Source organism: Aphelocoma coerulescens, chromosome 1 (assembly GCF_041296385.1).
Source record: "Aphelocoma coerulescens isolate FSJ_1873_10779 chromosome 1, UR_Acoe_1.0, whole genome shotgun sequence".
Classification (NCBI taxonomy): Eukaryota; Metazoa; Chordata; class Aves; order Passeriformes; family Corvidae; genus Aphelocoma; species Aphelocoma coerulescens.
Genome location: NC_091013.1, coordinates 84516041 through 84536093, shown reverse-complemented (window position 1 = coordinate 84536093; position 20053 = coordinate 84516041). Strand labels below are relative to the sequence as shown.

The 20053-nt window shown below is 40.9% G+C and overlaps 1 protein-coding gene across 1 annotated transcript in view; it reads left to right on the top strand.

Moving 5' to 3' along the window:
- The window catches only part of FAT3 (FAT atypical cadherin 3), a 401816-nt gene that overhangs the window by 326725 nt on the left and 55038 nt on the right, over window positions 1–20053 (top strand). The window contains exons 13-15 of the mRNA XM_069015510.1: window positions 4176–4372; window positions 5443–5596; window positions 6454–6687. Of these exons, the coding sequence (XP_068871611.1) occupies window positions 4176–4372; window positions 5443–5596; window positions 6454–6687 (585 nt within the window). The remainder of the gene's footprint in view (window positions 1–4175; window positions 4373–5442; window positions 5597–6453; window positions 6688–20053) is intronic.

The following is a 20053-nucleotide window of genomic DNA, read 5'->3' as shown; positions in this document are numbered from 1 at the left end:
TATTCAGATCTGGCCAGTAGTACACATCAACACTCTGTGTAACCCTCTTTAGAAGAAATGTGTGTTTATATGACACAACAGATTAAACAATGTGTCCTCTGGTGATTATTCCAGACTGTCATAGAAACCAGTGGGAAAACTGCTTGGTTTTCTGATCAAAAAGGATGGTTTTCTATCAACAGAGAATATCTGTATCTGATACATGAGTTTAGTGCTCTGTATGATTCAAAAGCCTTTTATAGTTATAATGCCTATCTGACTAATTTTCTGGAAATCTTATTCATTACAACTTGCTTTTTTTGGCACGGTCACAGCTAGCACAAATGGTGACTCTTAACAAGAAAGATTTGCTCAGCCTGACTCAACTGACTTACTTTTCAATTGAAATAGAAACCAGTCTATCTTGTCACTGGTAGCTAATGAACAAGGCATAGATTAGAACCTGTGACCTCTTTTCTGCTTTTTGATGTAGAAAGAAGGTATGGAATGTAACGCTGTCCGCGTCATTAATTGTTGTCTTCCCTGATGGGGGAAATGTTCAGATTTTTGCCAGGAGAAAAAAGGAGGCAAATGGGACTTCATGCTTCTCAGTTTCCAGATAGGTGTTTATTAATTCTTATCTAAGGAGTACAAGCCACTGGCATGGCCTAGACATAGCACAGAGCAGAGAATGCAGCAAGAAGACAACTTATCAAGATCTCACAGCCTTTTTAAAGGTAAATTACCCAATGAAAGCTTAAAACGCAAGATATTTTCACTTTTTTACCAATGTCCAACAAGTTCCTAAATCACGTAGACAGGAACTGCGGAATTCTGTATCCAATCATCCCAAACCACTTTTGCTGCAAAATATGGAGTTAGTGAAGAAGGAGAAAGAAGCTTTTAACTACAACTTATCCTCCTATTTAAGGTTTTCTACTTCTATCTATTTACTATGCAAATAGACCTAAAAACTCTAAATTTTTCACCCTGTGATAATCTCACATAGTATTCTATCACCTAATTCACACCATTGTAGATTCAAATTCTTCCCAGAGGCTAGGCAAATTTTCCCATGGATAAAGGTCAAAAACAGTACTGTCCAGGGGGGTAAAACCTTTCAAAACAGAGAAATATTCTCTGCATTCTAGGTTCCCACATCTCCCCCTCCTGTTTGAACCAAAAACACTTCTTTGACAGCTTTGTCCATGGCTCGTCCAGCACAATGAAGTATACAAGGCCCACATACTAAAAGAACTACAACAATAATCAATACATACAAACCTATCTTGAAAATTTTTCTCCATAAGGGTGTAAGGTCAAACCAATTGAACAAATTGTTCAGCAAAGATCCGCTTTCTTCTCCAAGTTCAGCTATTCCATCCTCTAATTGCTGTATACTTTCATGGATGGATTTCGAATGATACAACAAATTCATACAACACATACCTTCAAATTCTTCACGTCCATGTCCATGCACTCATAGAAGAGAATCAATTGCTGCTCTGTTTTGCAGAGTTGCTTGTCTCACACTCTGAACATCAGTTAACATATCGCTCAGTGCGAGAGAGACAGCATGAGAGTTCTTACTTAGCCAACAGCCCAATTGATCCAATTGTCTTAAGGCTGCTCCTGCAGCAGCACCAGGTAAAAGGAGAGCTGCAGTAAACCTTTGTCCAAAATTCCAAGCTGCAAATTTGTCATTACAATCAGATGTATATTACTCAGCAAATCTTTTCTCCCTACTCTTGTGTTCCTTTAACCATTTTTGCGTTAGGAATTAGCAAGGAAAGCTTTCCAAAGCTGCATGGACCACCTTTGACATTTGAGGGGATTGCAGGCCAAATTCTGTCCCCACAAATGAGAAACATCTGTGTGGCAATTGTAATGGATCCTGGTTGGACGGTGTTCATCTTTACTGTTGAATTGCACCAAGATGTTGCATTTTTATGTATTTTTTAATTTGGAGTGACATTAGGCTTTTTTGGTTGGTTTTAAGCTCAGCTTCGAGTTCAGACCTCCTCTGCATTGTTATTTTGCCAAAAAGGTCCCTGAGAACTGATAGAATTGTGACAACAGAAGCAACATCAGGGACACTAATTGCCTGACAACAGAGTCAACACAAATAAAAATTCAGCCTTGGATTATTTTTTTTTTTTTTTACTACTTACTTATGCAATCATTCAGTGCCAATACTAGAGGGGAATGTTCAAGAACCTGGTCTTTCCGTCCAGCTTGTACAGATCCCATGACACATGTCAGAACCCTGATTAATTTGTAAGCAAATGCACACTAGCATGTTTGACATTCTTGAACGTGTAACAAGAAAGAATAAGCATTCCCTTAATGGTTTAATACTTTTGAACACGAGCAACATCAAAAGTAGTTCTGAAATTGAATTCCTGCAAGGAGAGCATAGGAGAAAGCTTAATATGGTGGGCAAAGAGATAGTAGTGGGTTAGCTGCAGTTACAGTTAACTCCGTGGAGCATCATGGTGCTTTTTAATATGTCCTCACTCAGTTTCTGTAGCACAGGAGTTTGCTGTGACTACAGTGCTCTATCCTAAATTTTTAAATGTGCAGATATGTTTTTGCAGACCAAGCTGGGCACAGAAGACTGGGTAGTTGGCTTTACTGTCTTTGGCTGGAGTAGAATTAATTTTCTAAGTAGGATCTGCTATGAAGCCATGATTTGAATTTGTGATGTCACAGGGATGTTTTAGTCACTGCTGAGCAGCGCTTACACAGAGTCAAGGCCTTTTCTGCTCCTCATCCCACCCCACCAGTGAGGAGAGTGGAGGTGCACAAGGAGTTGGGAGGAGACACAGCTGGGACAGCTGATCCCAGCTCACCACAGGGATATTCCACACCATGTGGCATCATGCTCAGCATATAAAAGCTGAGGGAAGAAGGAGGAAGGGGAGATGTTCAGAGTTAATGGCATTTTTTTTCACAAGTAACTGTCAGGGTGACAGAGCCCTGCTTTCCTGGAGATGCCTGAACACCTGCCATGAATTCCTTTTCTTTTTGCTTATACACAGAGCTTTTGCTTTACCCATTAAACTGTCTTTGTCCCATGAGTTTTCTTACTTTCACCCTTCAGATTCTCTTCCCATTCCCACTGGGGAGGAAATGAGCAAGCAGCTGTGTGGGTCTAAGCTGACCAGCACAGTTAAGTTATAACATTGGTTTAAAAGATTTTACTGTCTGGTCTGACAGGAGGTTTGTATCAGACTCAGAGAAAAGTGATTGAAGGTGTTCTCTTCATGTACCAGGCAGGAGACTGTACCATTTCCAATAAAAGAGTAAATACTGTTGGAAACATTAATGACTGCGCCTGCCTTAATTATGGCATGCTTCTGCATGTGACATGTCCGTCCTTCCTTCCTTCCTTTCTTCCTTCCCTCCTGAGGACGATGTGGACCAAAACTTTCCCAACCTCTTTTTGTCACCAGGCAATTTAATGATGTGGAAGAGCAAGGTTGCCCGTTTCAGTGTCACTTTTATGGCACGGTAAAAAACTCTTCTGCTTTATCTCCTGCACGCCTTTCACCAGCTTTCACTCTTGGATGCATTTGGTCTATTTGCACTGCTTATCTTCCAACTGTTCCTCAAATGACCTCTTGTTAGGACTATTTAATACTAATGTGTCTCCCTGTGTCGTATAAACTGTTTTAAAAACTAGAATTTTAATAAGCACAAGAATGGCGCAGCTGTACGATAAAGCTTTCATTAGAGGATTTCTTAATAGAACCCACTTCCAGTCCTTGATTGCATAATCAACAGCTAATGAACTTGTCTTGGTAACAAGAGCTACGGTGTATTACATCCTCTCCCGAGAGTAAGTGGAAAGACAATTGTACCAGCCCGAGAGGACTATTGATTGTTTACAGTGTGAATTTGATTACCCTTACGGGGAACTGAACAAGAGATCATCTTCAGCTCTGCTAAATGCATTTTTTTTCCACTGAAAGTTATCGGTTCACTTTCATACAGGGCATTCAGGGGGCAGTAAACACAGGGATTGTAATTTCAATTACAGATTTCCTGAGTCTGCAAGTTTGGAAGCACCAAAGGCTGTGAAAGAAATTATGGCTGCTTAGTTCAGGTCCTCTGCAATGTGTCTCTGTGTTTAAACCCAGTGGGAGCTCTGAAGGGACACCACAGCTCATAGTGTGTTGCTTGTCTTGTTGCAGGAGGGAATCCCAAAGGGAAGTTTGCTCTGGGACTGGTTCAGAATGAGTGGAAGGTTTATGTTAAAAGGCCTCTGGATCGGGAAGAGCAAGACATTTATTATCTGAACATCACTGCCACAGATGGACTCTTTGTGACCCAGGCTGCTGTGGAAGTGACTGTCACTGATGTTAATGATAATAATCCAGTTTGTGAACAGGTGAGTTAACACCACCCACGGCAATCGGCCACTGTGTTGGGAGTGATGCTTTCCCTATGGGTGTCTCTTGCTGCGTGCAAGTATCCAAAGTATTCGTAGGCAATGCTGATTTTCATCCTTATGGTCTTAGTTGAAGAACGTGCAGTGATCTGGGAGAGAAATAGGATAAAGCATTCCTGTGAAGCCAAGATTGAAGGATCTTACAAAGCTTGCAAAGGAGTCTTGTATACAGTGGCCTTAGTTGGCTTTACAACAAATGATGCGTTGTGAGGTGGCGTTGGGCAGCTACTCCTCCCCAGCAGAAAAGAAGGTGCTCTCCCTTCACAACCTGAGTGGAAATGTCATCAGTCTAGTTTAAGTCCAGCTTTCCTTCACTTCCCAGATGCCAGACATCCAGTGGAAAAGGTGGAAGAATGTAGCTTGCTGTCCTGTTGTCAGGAATGCATGCAGTGTGGCCTGACCACAGCTTTCAGAGTGCTAGCTGTCGTGTATTCTGTGGAAAGGCAATCCGGGGAATTGATGTTAGTGCAATAGAAAGGTCTGTGTGAAAGAAAAGACATGATAAAACCCAGAGTTCCTTACTGGTACTACTCACAGAAAATAAATATATATTTGTGTGTGTGTGTGTGTGCATGCATATACTCGTATAATTCCCTTCGTTACATTATCACTCGCTGATGGATTACTGTCATTGCAAGAACTGTTCTACCACTCTGGGGAATCACAATCTGTATTTTCCTCAAAACTGCTGGATGAGGTGATAAAAACAGTTGTTTCTGTTAGCACACTCATCAAAATTTTCATTTCATGGGTGTCAAGGAATAAATAGAAGATACAAAATGGTATCACATTAAACACCTAAGATGAGCTATATTCAGAGTCATAATTTGGCATTGTTTCTGTGACACCTCGAAGCTTCACAGTGATTTGAATTTCTAGGAATGTGTTGTGTAAAGGAAAATTGTTTCCTGTATAGAAAGATGCACTACAAGTAGTTTTTAAAAAAAGGTTGTACAAAGACTGTAAAATACTGCTACAGCATAGCTTACCTGTCTTGTTTTTGACTCTAGGTTGCATACACAGCACTGTTTCCTGAAGACATTCCATCAAACAAAGTAATTCTTAAAATCAGCGCTAAAGATGCTGACATTGGGTCCAATGGTGAAATTCGCTATTCTCTTTATGGTTCTGGGAACAATAAGTTTTTCTTAGATCCAGAAAATGGTAAGATGACAACCAAATGTTTCTGAATAGCCTTAATCCCTCAACATCTGAGTGCTGGTTTCCTTACTTAGAGTTAGGTTACACTTGGCTTTCAGCCGGTTGTTCCAGTTTGGCAGGTATGGGTGACCATTTGAATGGTGGTGGCAGGAGGGAGAAAGATCAATGCCTTTGTTGGTCAAGTTGGTTGTTATAACGAGAACAATGGATATTGATCCTTTTGTTTCGCTGCAGACTTCAGGTTAGATCAGAGATTTATCACAGAACCACAGGATATTTTGGGCTGGAAGAGAACTTTGATGGTCATCTAGGCCAACCCCCTTGCCATATGCAGAGTCATCTTCAAGTAGATCATGTTGGTCAGAGACCTATCCAGTTAAAAGTTTCTTGGGCAACCAGTGCCAGTTTTTCACCACCCTAATCATAAAAATTTTTTTCCTTATATCTAGTCTAAATCTACCCTCTTTTAATTTAAACTCATTCCCCTTTGTCATATCACAGCAGGTACTGCTAAAAAGGATGTGTTTCTGTGTCTAGGAGTCTATAAATCTTGAGAGTGACAGAAAGACAGACTTGGAAAAACATGGTGGCGTTCATACGGGTAAAGCGGTAGGCTGCTGTAAAGCCACCAGGAATGGCTTGTCATCCCTGCACTCATATGGCACCTCACTTTTTTGGGTAAAGAGGAAGGGAAACTGATGCTACTGTGAGTTTTTAATCGATTCATTGGAATAAGCAATGTTGGTTTTGTTTCTCTTTCCTATTTCTGGGAAACACGTGATTTTGAGACACTTAGGCTGTCTAGAATTAGTGATGTTGCTACAGTAATAATGATAGCTGCTGCTTTTAAACAATTTCAGGTGAGCTGAAATCTTTGGCCCCTCTCGACCGAGAGAAAATCCCTGCATACAACTTGGTTGCCCGAGCCACTGATGGTGGTGGCAGGTTCTGCCAGTCAGAAATCCATCTTATTTTAGAAGATGTTAATGATAATCCACCAGTGTTTTCATCTGACCACTACACAGCTTGTGTTTATGAGAACACAGCCACTAAAGCTTTGCTAACAAGAGTCCAAGCAACTGATCCTGATGTCGGTAAGTGGACAGCATTGCAAAAAATAATTACTGTTCATGAAAACTCTGTGGGTTGGTGGAATTACTATGCAGATTCATTTTACTGTTGCTTAATTTTATTTTCTCCTCCTCCTGCTTCTTTATCCTCCCCATTTCTTTCTCTTTCTTTACATCAAAATGATTGTGTCTGAGCTTGATATAATGGTGTTACAAATAGAAAAGCATTGCAGCAGCCACAGAAGCATGTAGTCTTCTCTTGATCAGCAGTAGCTATGTTTAGGGGAAAATGATCCTTTGGGGGCTAAATTGTGACTTTCTTCCTTCCTTGAGTGGTCTCACCTCTTTTCTTGAGCCATGATTTTCAATACCCATGCCTCTATTTATGCAAATAATATAGTTACATGCCACAGGGACCTATACCTGATTAATCACAGCTTTTCTAGAGTTTTATACTGCAATAGCTCCCATTTGTTCCAGCTGGTTACTTTAGCATAAAACTATTGTACACTGGGAATGTACATTATAAATGTTCTGGTTATTTAACTGCACATTCTTTGAAAGTGTAATAGTTTATTATATGAGTATCTTAGCCTTGAAATCTGGGCCCAATTATAAATATTTAAAGGGGGGGTCTTTTTGCACAATACAGCAGTAAAACCTACTGAATATTAGAAAATTTTTTAGGTCGTTCACTTGAGTTGAAATAAATAAATCCCTTAGTGTGGTTTTTTTTTGTTTTTTTCTTCCTGTGTTTTGGAGATGTTGTGTAAAAACAGTGGCCTGAGTAGTTTCACATAATAAGCAGATCTTTCATTAAATGAAAAAAAAAAATTTTTTTTTCCAAGTACAGTGCATGCTGGAAGTCTCAGTTATTCGTGAGGCTGATAGTTTAGATGTACAGGAATTCATAAAGGAGAAGCAAACATTCATTAATGGATCTATGAAGAGCTGCATTATATGCCATGGTTGAAAACTCACTATTAAAATTATGATACTGTCCTGCAGTAAAAAGCCAATTACTGGTGGTAAACTACTGAACCATCTGAAGAGACAGTGTTGTTATTTTTCCACTGTTGTATTAATTACCATTTTTCTTGTAGGTGAGTTGACATTCAAGAAGAGAGGGGACACAGAATTAAAATAAAAAGTTGTCAATAAAAGTTCTTGCTAGCACCAACTTTACATAATAAGATGGTTAGCAAAGAAAAAAAAACCACAAACCATGAGCTAGTTGCTGTACCTTCCTTCTGAAACTAGAGAAGTTAAATGGAGGGATGCACATGAATGAGAAGGGGCTGTGTACTTCCTTAATGCTTAGACCTGAAAATAAAACCATACATTATATCATTAGAGAGTGACTTTTTAAAAGTCCCTAAAACTAGATTTTGTTCTAATTACTGTTCTGTTAGTCCCTACTAAAATCACTGATTCCCTATTGCTAGATAATGAATGAGTTCAGGTAGAGTAATGTTCCCATGAGAGAAAAATGTATTATTGATATTCCTGCTGGGCTGTGATATTCCTCTAAGGCTGTTTGCAGTGTTATCCTGAAAAGATCAGTGGAGGCAGTAATCATCATACAAATAAATTTTTAACATCTAGGAAACATCTTGCAATCAGTCTTAGAATTTGCCTGCTCTGCTTTGGGCTTGAAGGGCCATGTAGTATAAGGACAGGAGCATGAGTATTGAAGCCATTGAGAGAAAACTTGAGAGAAGTCCCTTTGTGGTCCACAGCTAAACACACTTTAACAGAATCCTGAAAATACTATGGTCGGGCACTGTTGGATAATTACAACAATTTCCAGTTAAGAGAAAAATATTGTTATATCTGCCTTGTGCCTTTGATATCTGTTGAAGTTTCTGATCTCATAATATCCTGTGAAATTACAGGACTGAACCATAAATTTCTGTTTAATATATTTATAATTTGGATACATACTTAGAAACTAGCTGTACCAGCTGGACACACTGAGGGAGAATTGTGATCCTTCTTCACAGTGTTCAACAGAAGAAAACATCTTTAACTGTTTAGTAGCACACAAGTTTATTTTCCATAACCTCTACATACAGCTGGGGATCTTAAATTACATGGTCTCCTGAAGAAGAGAGAATATACATAAGTCTATTTGCTAGGATATTTTAGTAGTTTTAATTGAAAACAATCCTTTCTCCCATATTGCTGCGATAGGAAATTTTTGATATTTCCACAATATGGTATTTGCTACTTACTCACCACCAGCAGGTTTGGAAATGTTCAAACTAAGAAATGAAAGCAAAATGCTGGTTTTACATTTTTTCAAGAGGTTCACAGGAAGCAGTGAATTTTTCACCTCCCACTGTCTCCAAAGCAAAGTGCTGAATTACTCCATTTTGTTCAAATTAAGGCACAAGAAGAGCTGGAGTGAATTCTGAGGTGTAATTACCTGAGCAAACCCATCAGACAACTACAATATCACCCTGTTTCAAAGGAATTAGGGTCATGCTAGGGCAGCAACTCTGAGGAAAACTATATGGGACTTTGTGGCAAGTATGATGTTAAAAATTTGATAAACTTCAGAATAAACGTGGAGCCCAAACCTGAGGTGCAGGCACATACTCATCTCCAGTGCTGCTTGTCTTTTCTGCATGCACAGAGAGTTGTGGCCTTGCTCATACAGTGCAAGAACGAATGACAGCCTCATCCAAGCTCAGCAGTGCTTTAAGCGATGGTTAAATCCTGCCTCACTTGCAGATGCTGTGCTTTGTGAATGACCTCCGTGCTCAGGCCTGTTTCCAGGATGATTGATGGTGTAGTCTACCAAAGGCATGAGCACTTACTGCACTAAAAATGAACAGTGCATTATCCATCCTTCTGCAGTCTTCTTCATCACCACTGGGGCATCAGATCAGCCATCCAGATCTGTAGTCAGTTTAGTGATTTCACTGGCCAATTGATTTTTTTTTTTTTCTGGGTGTAAGATGAATATGAGGTTCTAATTCTGCTCAAAATGGGAAAAAGCCTTGTCAGGCAGCTCTGTCTTGCCTGCCACTGCGTTAGCCAATGTTTAAAGCCATGGCTGGTAGTCATCAGGCAGATCCTCCCCATTCCCTGCACAACCAGCCAGTACAGATGGACTGGGCCATCTTGGAGCCAGCACCTTGTACTGCGTGCAGCCAACGGGCAGGAGAACACAGGCATATAGGTAAAAAATTGTCAGGAGTGGCCTTTATTTGGTTGCAGAGTTCATGCAGTGTGCAGACTGCCCTGCTCTGTGCTCAGCTGCCCCTCACCCCCAAAGCCCTTCCCCAGCCCAGGGCCCATGCCCATGCACAGGAGCTGTGGTAACATGCATTCTGCTAAAGCCATCTGGTATTGGTTTGGGAAGGCAAATCTAGGAGCTTCTCAGAGTCACTGATGAGACTGATCTGCTTCTTGAATAGCAGGCATCTTGTCCAACCACCCCTCTCAAGCAGGGACACCTACAGCAGGTTATCTAGGACTCAGTCCAGATGGCTTTTAGCTACCTCCAGGGAGAAGAGAATGCTGTTCTCCAAGGATTGAGTGCTGTGCAGCATGAGCATCCTGGAGGTCCTCTGGGAATAACCAGAGACCTGCATTGTGAATACAGAAAACAGTGTAACATCCTTGCCATGATCTGTTGTACGTTAAAAAAAAGTGTAGTTTGGGGAAATACCCTCCCATATATTACAGCAGATTTAATATCACTGAGTAATGCAACCTAGAAAAACAATAAGCAGTGTACTACTTTATTCAAAGTGTTTTCTTGCTTTAGTCTGTAGGTTGCCCGGAGTTTCAAATGTGTCCCAGCTTCTGCGGGGCTTGTAGCCTCATGAGCAGAATGGTCTAAGGTTTATTCACCAATTCTGAAAGAAACATCCAGGTAGTTTGGGGGTCAGTAGATTTGAATGGTGAGCCGGGATTTCTGTTCTTTGTTCTTAGCATTCGAAGCTTTGGTACTTAGGTGGGTGTGGGAGAAAAAATGGGTGTTGAAAACCTAATTCAGGAAGCCAGGGTAGGATCTGAGACCCTCCCACAGATATGTTTATACAGCCAGGTTATATGGGTTAGTTGTGGTTGAGTTTGATTGTGTTCTTTAAGCAGTTGTATAGAGTTAAATATTAATTGGAACAGGGTTTATGAGAAGGACTCTGTTGTGTGGAGGGCTGTGAGCCCTTGGCACAAGAGCCCTCTGCACTCCCTTGGAGGAGAGAGGCCTCAGGGCAAGACGACCTTCCCTAGAGATAAGCAACCTTCCTCTGGGTCATGGTGACAAAGTGAACCACTCTCAGCATGCCTTGTTTCTATATGGTAATAGCCTGTACCCAGTTGGCTAATTGGTTTCTACCCACCCCCTGCCTTCCCCATAAAAGTCCCGTGTTTCTGCCCCTCAGTAGGGAGCCTTTGTCCCTGGCCTTCCCTTCACAGGGATTGCTGGACAATAAAAGCTACCTCTGTGGAACTGTTGTACAAGGCTTCTGTCTCTCTGTCCCCAAGTTCATCTTGGGTGATTTCACAAAGGGCTGAATCACAGGAGCTGGAATCACTTGTAGCTGAGAAATTGCTACACTTGCTGAAATCACTTGTTGCCCAGGGAGGCCTGCCACCGCCCCTGGAAGAGTTGTTCCTTGCAGGACGCTCTCTCTCGGAAGGTTGTGGCACACCGGGTTGCCCACCCCCCGGCCCCCTGATAAAAACATTGTTGTCACCTGATTAGTGCATTTGTGTTTAATCTGGCGAGTTTAAACCAATCAAGTCTCTAATCAGTGTGATTCTTGGTGTGGGCAGCTCATTATTCACCTTTTTGCAAAAAGTGGAAAAGCCTCAGCAGAAGAGACTCAGCCCTTCTGGGGGAAGTTGTTTGACCTTCTTAGGAGCAGACTTCTGCTTCCGAAACCCAAACTTCTCCACCAAGAGTAGATGGGGAAACTGGCAAACTGGGGTGACAGGAGTGGCATTTTCTTTCAGCTTCTGATGGAAAATTTTATCTTGGATTTCAAAGAAATCTGTAACAAAATGATATTTTTCCTGCAAGGTTTGACCTCACTGATTTTGATGTTTCAATAAATATTTGCTTTGTCCAAAAAAGCCTAAACCCAAGCCCCTACCAGGTGTGCTCACAAGTCAAGTGCACAGGAAATAAGAAATGTCTTTTCTGGGGAAGAATGGTAATATGACTTCTCCTTCAGGTTTCAGCCAGTCCAGCTTAGAGTGTGCCTACCTCCAAGAGGATGGGGAAGCAAGCATATTTTATCTTCTTTTTCTTCCTGTCCTCTCTTGGTGTCAATGAGAAAAAAAGGAGAAACAGCTAAAGCAATAAAAATGAGCTATCTATCAGAAATAGCAACCAGGGAATATCAATAGTTCTCTGAGGTTTATCAATGGTTTTTAGAAAGCAGCATCAAGATGCTGGTGAGTCCAGCGCAGAAAAAAAATCACTCAGGCTGTTCAATGGGTCACCACTTTCAAGAATACATGCATGGAACTAGAGTACAGACTTCAGCCTTATCAATGGTGGGCTTTGTTCTTGAAGGAATTAGGGTAACTGAGCCTGTTGCAGTCACAGCTGCCTCACAGCTGGGCTTGGGGAAATGTAAAGTGTTGCCGGGTGAGATTGCAGAAGCGTCAGAGAAAAGTGCAAGACAGTCTTAGCTTGATTGGAGAGCAGCTCTCTGAATGATGTGTAATGGTGAGTAACAATATAATAGAAATGCTGAAGCAGATACTGATTTTGGCATTTTCTGGCAAACCCAGTACACAGCAAACCTTTGCTTTGCGTGTTTGTTCATGTTGGGCATGTCCCTTAAACTGGATCTAAAACTTCTGGGGCATTCAGGATCTGAAAAAGACGAAAGCAGGGATCAAAATATGGATAAGAATAACAGAGATAATAGGACGGAAGATTTACTAAAACTCAGCAGCCAATAGGTAGTTAACTTTGGCAATGAGGCCAGCTAGATGGCATTTTTGGGTATTGTCTGAGTTTTTGTAAGATAAATATTACAAGATCCTTTACAGAGGATGACTCAGTCTCTTTAAAATATACATGGTGCTTCCTATATCTTCACCCACATCGTTGCCTCACAGACTTTTAAAATAGTATCAAGGTTAGAGCCCTAATGCAGGATATGAAGGAGATATGAATTATTAATCCCTTTTACTCTAGCAATCCAAAACCTCATTGCATGAAGTAAGAGGTATAGGTGAAGTAGGGAAGCCTTTCCACTGTCACTGAAGCTGTTTTCAGAAAGAATTCAGGAATCAGCCACAGAAGAAAAAACCAACCAACCAATCAACCAAAAAACAAAACAAAACAAAGAAAAAAAAAAAAAGAAAAACCACACAAAAGGCATGAGTGAGCATTGCTCTATAGCCTAGTGAGTGACTTGCTTCTGAGCTCTGTTCCTCAGAGCTTATTCAATGAATAGTAATAGTCCATGATGATGTACCCTTGTACTCCTTCTCTCTGGAAAGGTGTTTGTTGTGTAAAAAAAATAATAGGCTCTTTGCAGTTTAGACTGACTTATTGTTAAGCGGTAAATAAACAAGGTATTTGGGGATTTTGATAGAAAACCTCTATCAAAACATTCAGCATGACCCTGTTGAATCCCTCAGAGGGCCAGATTTTTAAAGCTTCTGGTAGGTAGTCAGGGGAATGAAGTCACCCTCCTTGCGTTAAAATGATGAGATGTGTGTATCAAGATGACTAAAAGCTAGTTTGTGCTCAGCAACCGGCAGCCATCAAACCAATCTCATTTCCTTCTGCAACATGTGAGGAGGCCATATAGAAATAAATATTATGGGTGTTAATGGCTTAGGTTTAGTGAGTTTATTTGACATTGTACTGCACAATATTTTTATGTGCAAGCCAGGGAAACATGGTCTGCACCAAACTGTTATCAGGGGAGTTTGTAATAACCATTACACCGGAGGGGTAAGTTACGAAAGCTGCTGGGTGCAGCATGGCTCCTATTTCGATTCCTGAACACATAAGTAGGCATAAGGACTGTATTGCTAAATGTCAGAAAGCAGAGTGGTGCTGCAAGTTTCCCTGGATAGTGTCGGAGCTGCAGTTGTGGTGTTTAACAGTTGGATAAGGAGTATGGAAAAACCCAGTGCATGTCATCAAGATAAATGACATCCTGTGTTTAGGCAAGAAAACCACGCGCACTGGTGTTGACTGGGTAGTGACTGACTGGGCAGCAGAACTGCAGAGATGCAGTTGTATCACTGTGACCCACGGGCTGAAGGTATTTATACTTTCCTAATAGTGTAGAAAGGCAAATACAAATGAGATGGGTAAACCAGAGTAATGCTGGAAAATAGAAGTAGTTCTTTCTGTTTATTTGGTGTTGGCAAATCCTGCCCTGAAAGGCTGTGCTGTTTTGGGTACAGCACTTCCAAGAAGATGTGGGCTACATCTTCCAGGAAGATGTACAAGATTGACAAAAAAGATCACAAGTCTGGAAGAAAAGTCAGGAAATACTGAAACAGTTGAGAGGGCCTGCCAGGGAAAAAAGAGTTGAGATGATAAAGTATAACAGTCTTTAGCTGTCAGATAAGTAGCTCTGAGGAAGGAAGTTGACCCTTGTTCTTTCTTTTTTCCCTTTGTCTTTTATTACTTTCATTCAATCTCTGCAAAAAGTCAGAACAAGATTTTTAGTTGTAAGAAAAGAGAGGCACTGAGGTGTGTTATCCAGGGAGGTTATGCAAGTTCCTGATCAAAGGATAGGCCTGTGTTTGGGGATAAATTGCATCCATCTTGTCTTTGTGCAGGGATAAATTAGATGACCTCTCAAGATTCCGGGTTCTCTTTACAGTCTCTCATTTCTAGTAGTTTCTTTAATTTTTGAGATTTCCAGGACATTGGTAACAACATAGAGGCAAAGACCTAGATGAAGAACTGTACCTCTTGGATTATGTTGACTGAATAAACCCTGTATTTAAACTGGATCACTGAAACATACATATGTATGTGTGCATGTTTATGTGTATATATATATATACACAGAGGCAAATTTGAGCACAACAGTTTATATAAATATGGTGTGTATGTATATATATAATACAAACTATTTGAGCACAAGTCTGATGAGGAGTGGCTGGGGGAGCTGGAGTTCTTTAGCCTGGAGAAAAGGAGACTGAGAGGGGACCTTCCTGCTCTTAACAACTACCTAAAAGGAGCTTGTAGTGAGGTGGGGGTTGGTCTCATCTCCCAGGCAGCAAGTGAAAGGACAAGAAGAAATGGCCTTAAGTTTTGCCAGGAAAGGTTTAGATAGGATATTAGGAAAAATTTCTTCACAGACTTTACAATAGGCTATCCAGGGTGGAATTATTACCCCTAGAAATGTTCGAAATGTGCGTGGATGCGCTGCTTGAGGACATGATTTCGAGCTGGGTCGACAGTTGGACTCAATGGTCTTAGAGGTCTTTTTCAGCCTTGATGGTTCTATTCATGCTTTTATATATGTATATATGGTTTTTATCTGTCTCTGCACATGCATTCCACTGCTTCTGGTTATGTTTCTCTATGTTGCCACCTGCAGTGTGTAACCCTAAATCAGGTATAGCCAAAATCCCGACTTCAGGAAAATTGACTCAGGAGCACTGAAGAAAACAAGTATACATGTCAAGTGTTGTAGGCCAGTACCCAGGGAAATGTAAATGTCTGATAGGAAAGAGACAGAGGGTGAGCCAACCATCCAAATCCCCACCTCCCACTAAAAAAGACAGCACCTGACCCAGCTGAAATGGAAAGCAGGGTTTGAGACACCCACGGATGGTATCACACTGCTAACAGTTTATGCCTCCCATTTCTGTCCAGTATTTCCCTTCAGTAAGGGGTTGATTATCTTCAGCTCTGCCCTGCCCTCATCCCATAGTACCCTGACTCCATTGGAGCAGTGGTGTGAATAAAGGCCTTTGGTATTAAGGCTACTTTTTTCCCCTCAGAAAAGGGAAAACCAGTGAAAGCCTCTCTTGGTAGCGGTGTTATGGATTGAACTCAGCCAGGTTGTCTGCTTAAGTTGTAAAAATCACTTGAAATATCTTCCCTATGGGGCTATATATTCTTCTACAGTTCAACAAGGTACTTCAAGCAAGATTTCTCTTTCATCTCAAAATGATGGAGTAGAGTACTATAAAATCTGGTTTAGAATTCATCTTTTGTGTTGTTTGCTGTTAACAAAGTTGTGGACTTTTATCTTCTAGTAATTGGCCTTGTGGTTAACATTTGGGTAGTCAGGAAAAGGTCATAGGTACACACCAGTGTTAATCATCACACCATAAAAGAGGCAAGAGGAAACACAATAATCAGATAGCTTGCTTTGTATGTTTGCAAATCACTGCTAAAATGAAAAATAAATTTTTTACAGCTTGCTTTCTCATCTACATCTTGTTTGTTTATTTTTAATACTTACTATTGCTTTTCTTTGCATAGGTTTTCAAGATGAAAATGAGCAGATGACAAAGTTAATCATAATTTTTCAGACATAAACAAAAGTGAGTGGTCTAGCTGTACTTGGAGAAACACATTAAATAACGAGTTCAGGGTGGCAGATTAAAACAGGAAGGAGAAACACTATATGTGGCCTTTAATATGTGTAACTTTTACTTTATGTGTGATGCATAAAGGTATTGCTCACTGCAGAAAATTACTGTCATTTGGGGATTATGTCTGTTGTGCTAATGCTCAGCCTTTTAATTGGTGTCAGTCTGGATCAAAATGTGTTATAACTCCACCATTTTCAGTTGAGCTGCACCTCAAATCCTGCGTTCAGTTCTGGGCCCCTCACTACAGGAAATACATTCAGGGGCTGGAGCATGTCCAGAGAAGGGCAACGGAGCTGGGGAAGGGCCTGGAGCACAAGTCCTGTGAGGAACAGCTGAGGGAGCTGGGGGTGTCCATTCTGGAGAAAGGGAGGCTTAGGGGGGACCTTCACTCTCTCTCTACAGCAGCTTAAAGGAAGGTTGTAGTGAAGTAGGAAACCTCTTTTCCAAAGTAACAAGCAATAGGACAATAGGAAATGGCAGCAAGTTAAGCCATGGGAGGTTTAGACTGGAGAGTAGGAAAAATTTCTTCTCTGAAAGCAGTGTCAAGCACTGGAACAGGCTGCCCAAGGAAGTGGTTGAGTTACAGTCTTGCAAAGTATTTAAAACATGTGCAGATGTGACAGTCAGGGATGTGTTTTAGTGGTGAGCTTGACAGTGCTGGGCTAATCGATGATCTCAAAGGTCCTTTCCAACCTGAATGATTCTGTGATTCTGTGCTTTATACAAGAAGGATATTGATCATTTTGAATTATGAAGCAAAGTTATTATATATTCCTGATGCTATTTAAAGTAGTAATGACATAGGAGCTGTCATGATGTGACATTCAGTGCGTACCCCTTTGTTTTAGTACTGAAGAAACCAAGAATAAAAGCCTATTTGAAGAATGGCATTTGAGGTTCTAGGCGGGTGTATGTTTCACAAGCTCTTCACACCAGAGATTTGGCAAAGGGCAATATTCTATCATATGCTAATACAAGTCTAAATAGAAAATTTGCTACCTTATTCATTTATTTAAAAAAAATATACTCCAATTCTCGTATTGTAATAGTGATTCCTGCAAAGGCTTTCTGTCTTCAAATATCTCATGTTCATGATTGGCACCTTAGAAATCTGAGAAGTTTAAGTGAGTAAGTGAGTTGACACAACACAGTTTGCAAACATTAATCCCCCAACAGCTGTAGGCAAGCAGTGTGGGAGGATTGCTGTCTTTACCAGTGCAAGAACCATGGCATTGAAGCAGTTGTTTCCACAGAAGGCATCTCTTCTATAGTCACAGCAGAATTTACCATCACCTCTGCGGCAGGGATGCCACTGACACACGCTGGTGTGTCAGCAGAGGGTAGCCTCTGGACTTAAGAATTTTGAATTTCAGTAGAAATTGCTTCCTACTTCCCCTTTGCCTCATGCCCATTTCTCTTCCAGCCTTGGGTCAGAAAGCTGAGTGGAAACAGCTATTGATGTAACTCAACACTTTCTTCAAAGTACTGTTTCTGCCACAGTTTTTCACTGATTTTACCCCTAAGAAGCAAGTATTTAATTCCACCCCTCAAAACACTCTGTGAGAGGGTCAGCATGGAGCTAAGATCTCCCTCTGTATTTCTCCTTCTTTTTTTCTCTTTTCAGCATTTGGGCCAAAAGTCACCAAGGGTTGGTACCTGTATCCCAGCTCAGATATTCTGACCTAATCGTCTGTCTCTCCTTGCATAAAATGGCGCTTTCACCTGTAAGAGCTTTTCTTTCACATCCCATGGGAAAAATAAGATTGTTCTCTTCATCATACCAGACTGGTACAAGATAACATACATCTCTGGAACTTCTGTATTCCTCTCTCATTTTCCAGGAAGCAAAAATAAGAGCGGTTACCTTCAAGATTTTACTTTCTCTGTTTCTGCCTTAGAATCTCATGTATTAGAGTGAGCAACCAGAACACCAAAATCTATATCTGATTTTTCTCCATTGTAGGATCACTAGAAGTAACTTGCAAAAACATTATTAATATTTTGTTAATTCATGGACATCGCTTTTAGGAAGTAGAATACAAGAAGAGGGGCTGGATTATATGTCAGGTTGCATTTACTGGAGTTATCACATCCTGTACATAAACTCACCATCCATGGTGTCACATGCACCAAATTCTTTCTCCCCATTCCCCATTGCAAGATACCCTTGCTGAAGTTTGGTGGTGTTTCAAGGCACAAGTCATGGGTTGGCCATCTCCTTTCTAGCTATTTGTGCCCTTAAAGACTGTGGTATCTGAATCTTCTGTGTTGTGCCCAGGTGTGCTGTAGTGAGTATCAAATGGGGAGTTTGTGCCAGAGAAAAGTGCAAACCGGGCTAAAGCTCTCCTGCAGTCACAGATGTGTAGAAGGTGTGTGTTAAGGCCCCTGCCTCAGGGAAGTGTTTAATACTGTTTAGAAACTGGCAGGCACCAAGAGCGGCTGGTGCAGAATACTAAATAGTTTTACAGTTAAAACTTGTGTAAGTTGGGTGTTCAACTGCATGCTCTGAATCGGGGGGAAAAAAATTCCATTTTCCAGCGTCCCTGAGGATCATCTGTAATTACTAACTCATTAGTTGTTATAGTCGGGTCTGTCCTTTTTTTGTAAGTGGAAGTTCATGGAGGATGTCTAGCTGAAGGAGAGCCTCCCCAGCTGGAAATGTAGATACCTCCAACCATTCAGACCCTGAAAATCTTCCACTTTCTAGAGGGCTTTACTCCTTTTTCATGTTTGTCAGTTTGGTTGACTATCAGCTGACAGAGAGTTTAGATGTGTGTATCAAGAGACTAAGGGAAAGGGTAAATGTGCTCTGCAGCAGCTGTAGGGTATTCAGAGCCTACGTGTTTCAGCATGAAGGAATCTCCAGCAAGTTCATGGGTGGAGCTCAGTTCCTCATCTGGAAGATAAGAGTCACCCCTCGACTGCCTTGCTGTTTGACTGAACTTCTTTGACTTTTTATTTTTCACATTTGTGATACCATAGTGGATAGAGAGGCTCTGCTGCGATTGAAAAACCAAAACAAAATAACACAAGAAACCTAACAGCCTGGCTCATTGCAATATTGCCATTTAATTTGTTCCGTATTTTAAAGACATTTGAACCTTTTAAATACACTCTGGTATCTCAAGCACTGCATAAAAACTTTATTCTCTGAAGAGCCAAAAAGTAATTCCTAACGCCTTTCAAGCAGGGACTGGGACTTTGTAGTTGCTCTAGCTTTTATGTGTGTGTGATTGAACAAAGAGTCTCCCAGCTCCCCCTTGTGTGGATGCTCAACTCCTGCTACATCAAGCAGAAAACAAGTGTGATTTGTGCTGCTTTTGATCAGACATTTCTACAATGCTTTGCTGCTGGAAAGCAGAATAATACTGTCACAAATTTTAAATTAACAAAATATGCCTAGGAGGGATTGGTAGCTCTTGTTCATATGATTAATGTCAGGCTTGTAAAGTCTGTTCTCCAACAAAAACAACAGCAAATGCTCAAGTGAGAGATGTTAAAAACAGAGACTTTCCATTTTAGTGGATCTTTGTGTTTTAGTTATAATCTCTTAGTGAAGCACCCAGGACGAAATCACAAAATCAACTAGCATCAAGGGAGTTGAATTAGCTTATATCTGTGTTCACTTATAATTAGATTTGAAATGGCTATCCCACAGTAGTGCAGAAACCAAGTCAGTACCATCCCCTCAGGCCTTATTACTGACAACAACCTTAGCATGGATCTGCATATTCAGCAGTCGGGTGGATAGGTGCTTTATATTGGGAAAGATGGGCAGGATTTTAAAAACATGGGATATCTTTGTACAACTCAATTTTTGCTCTCAGGTTGGGGG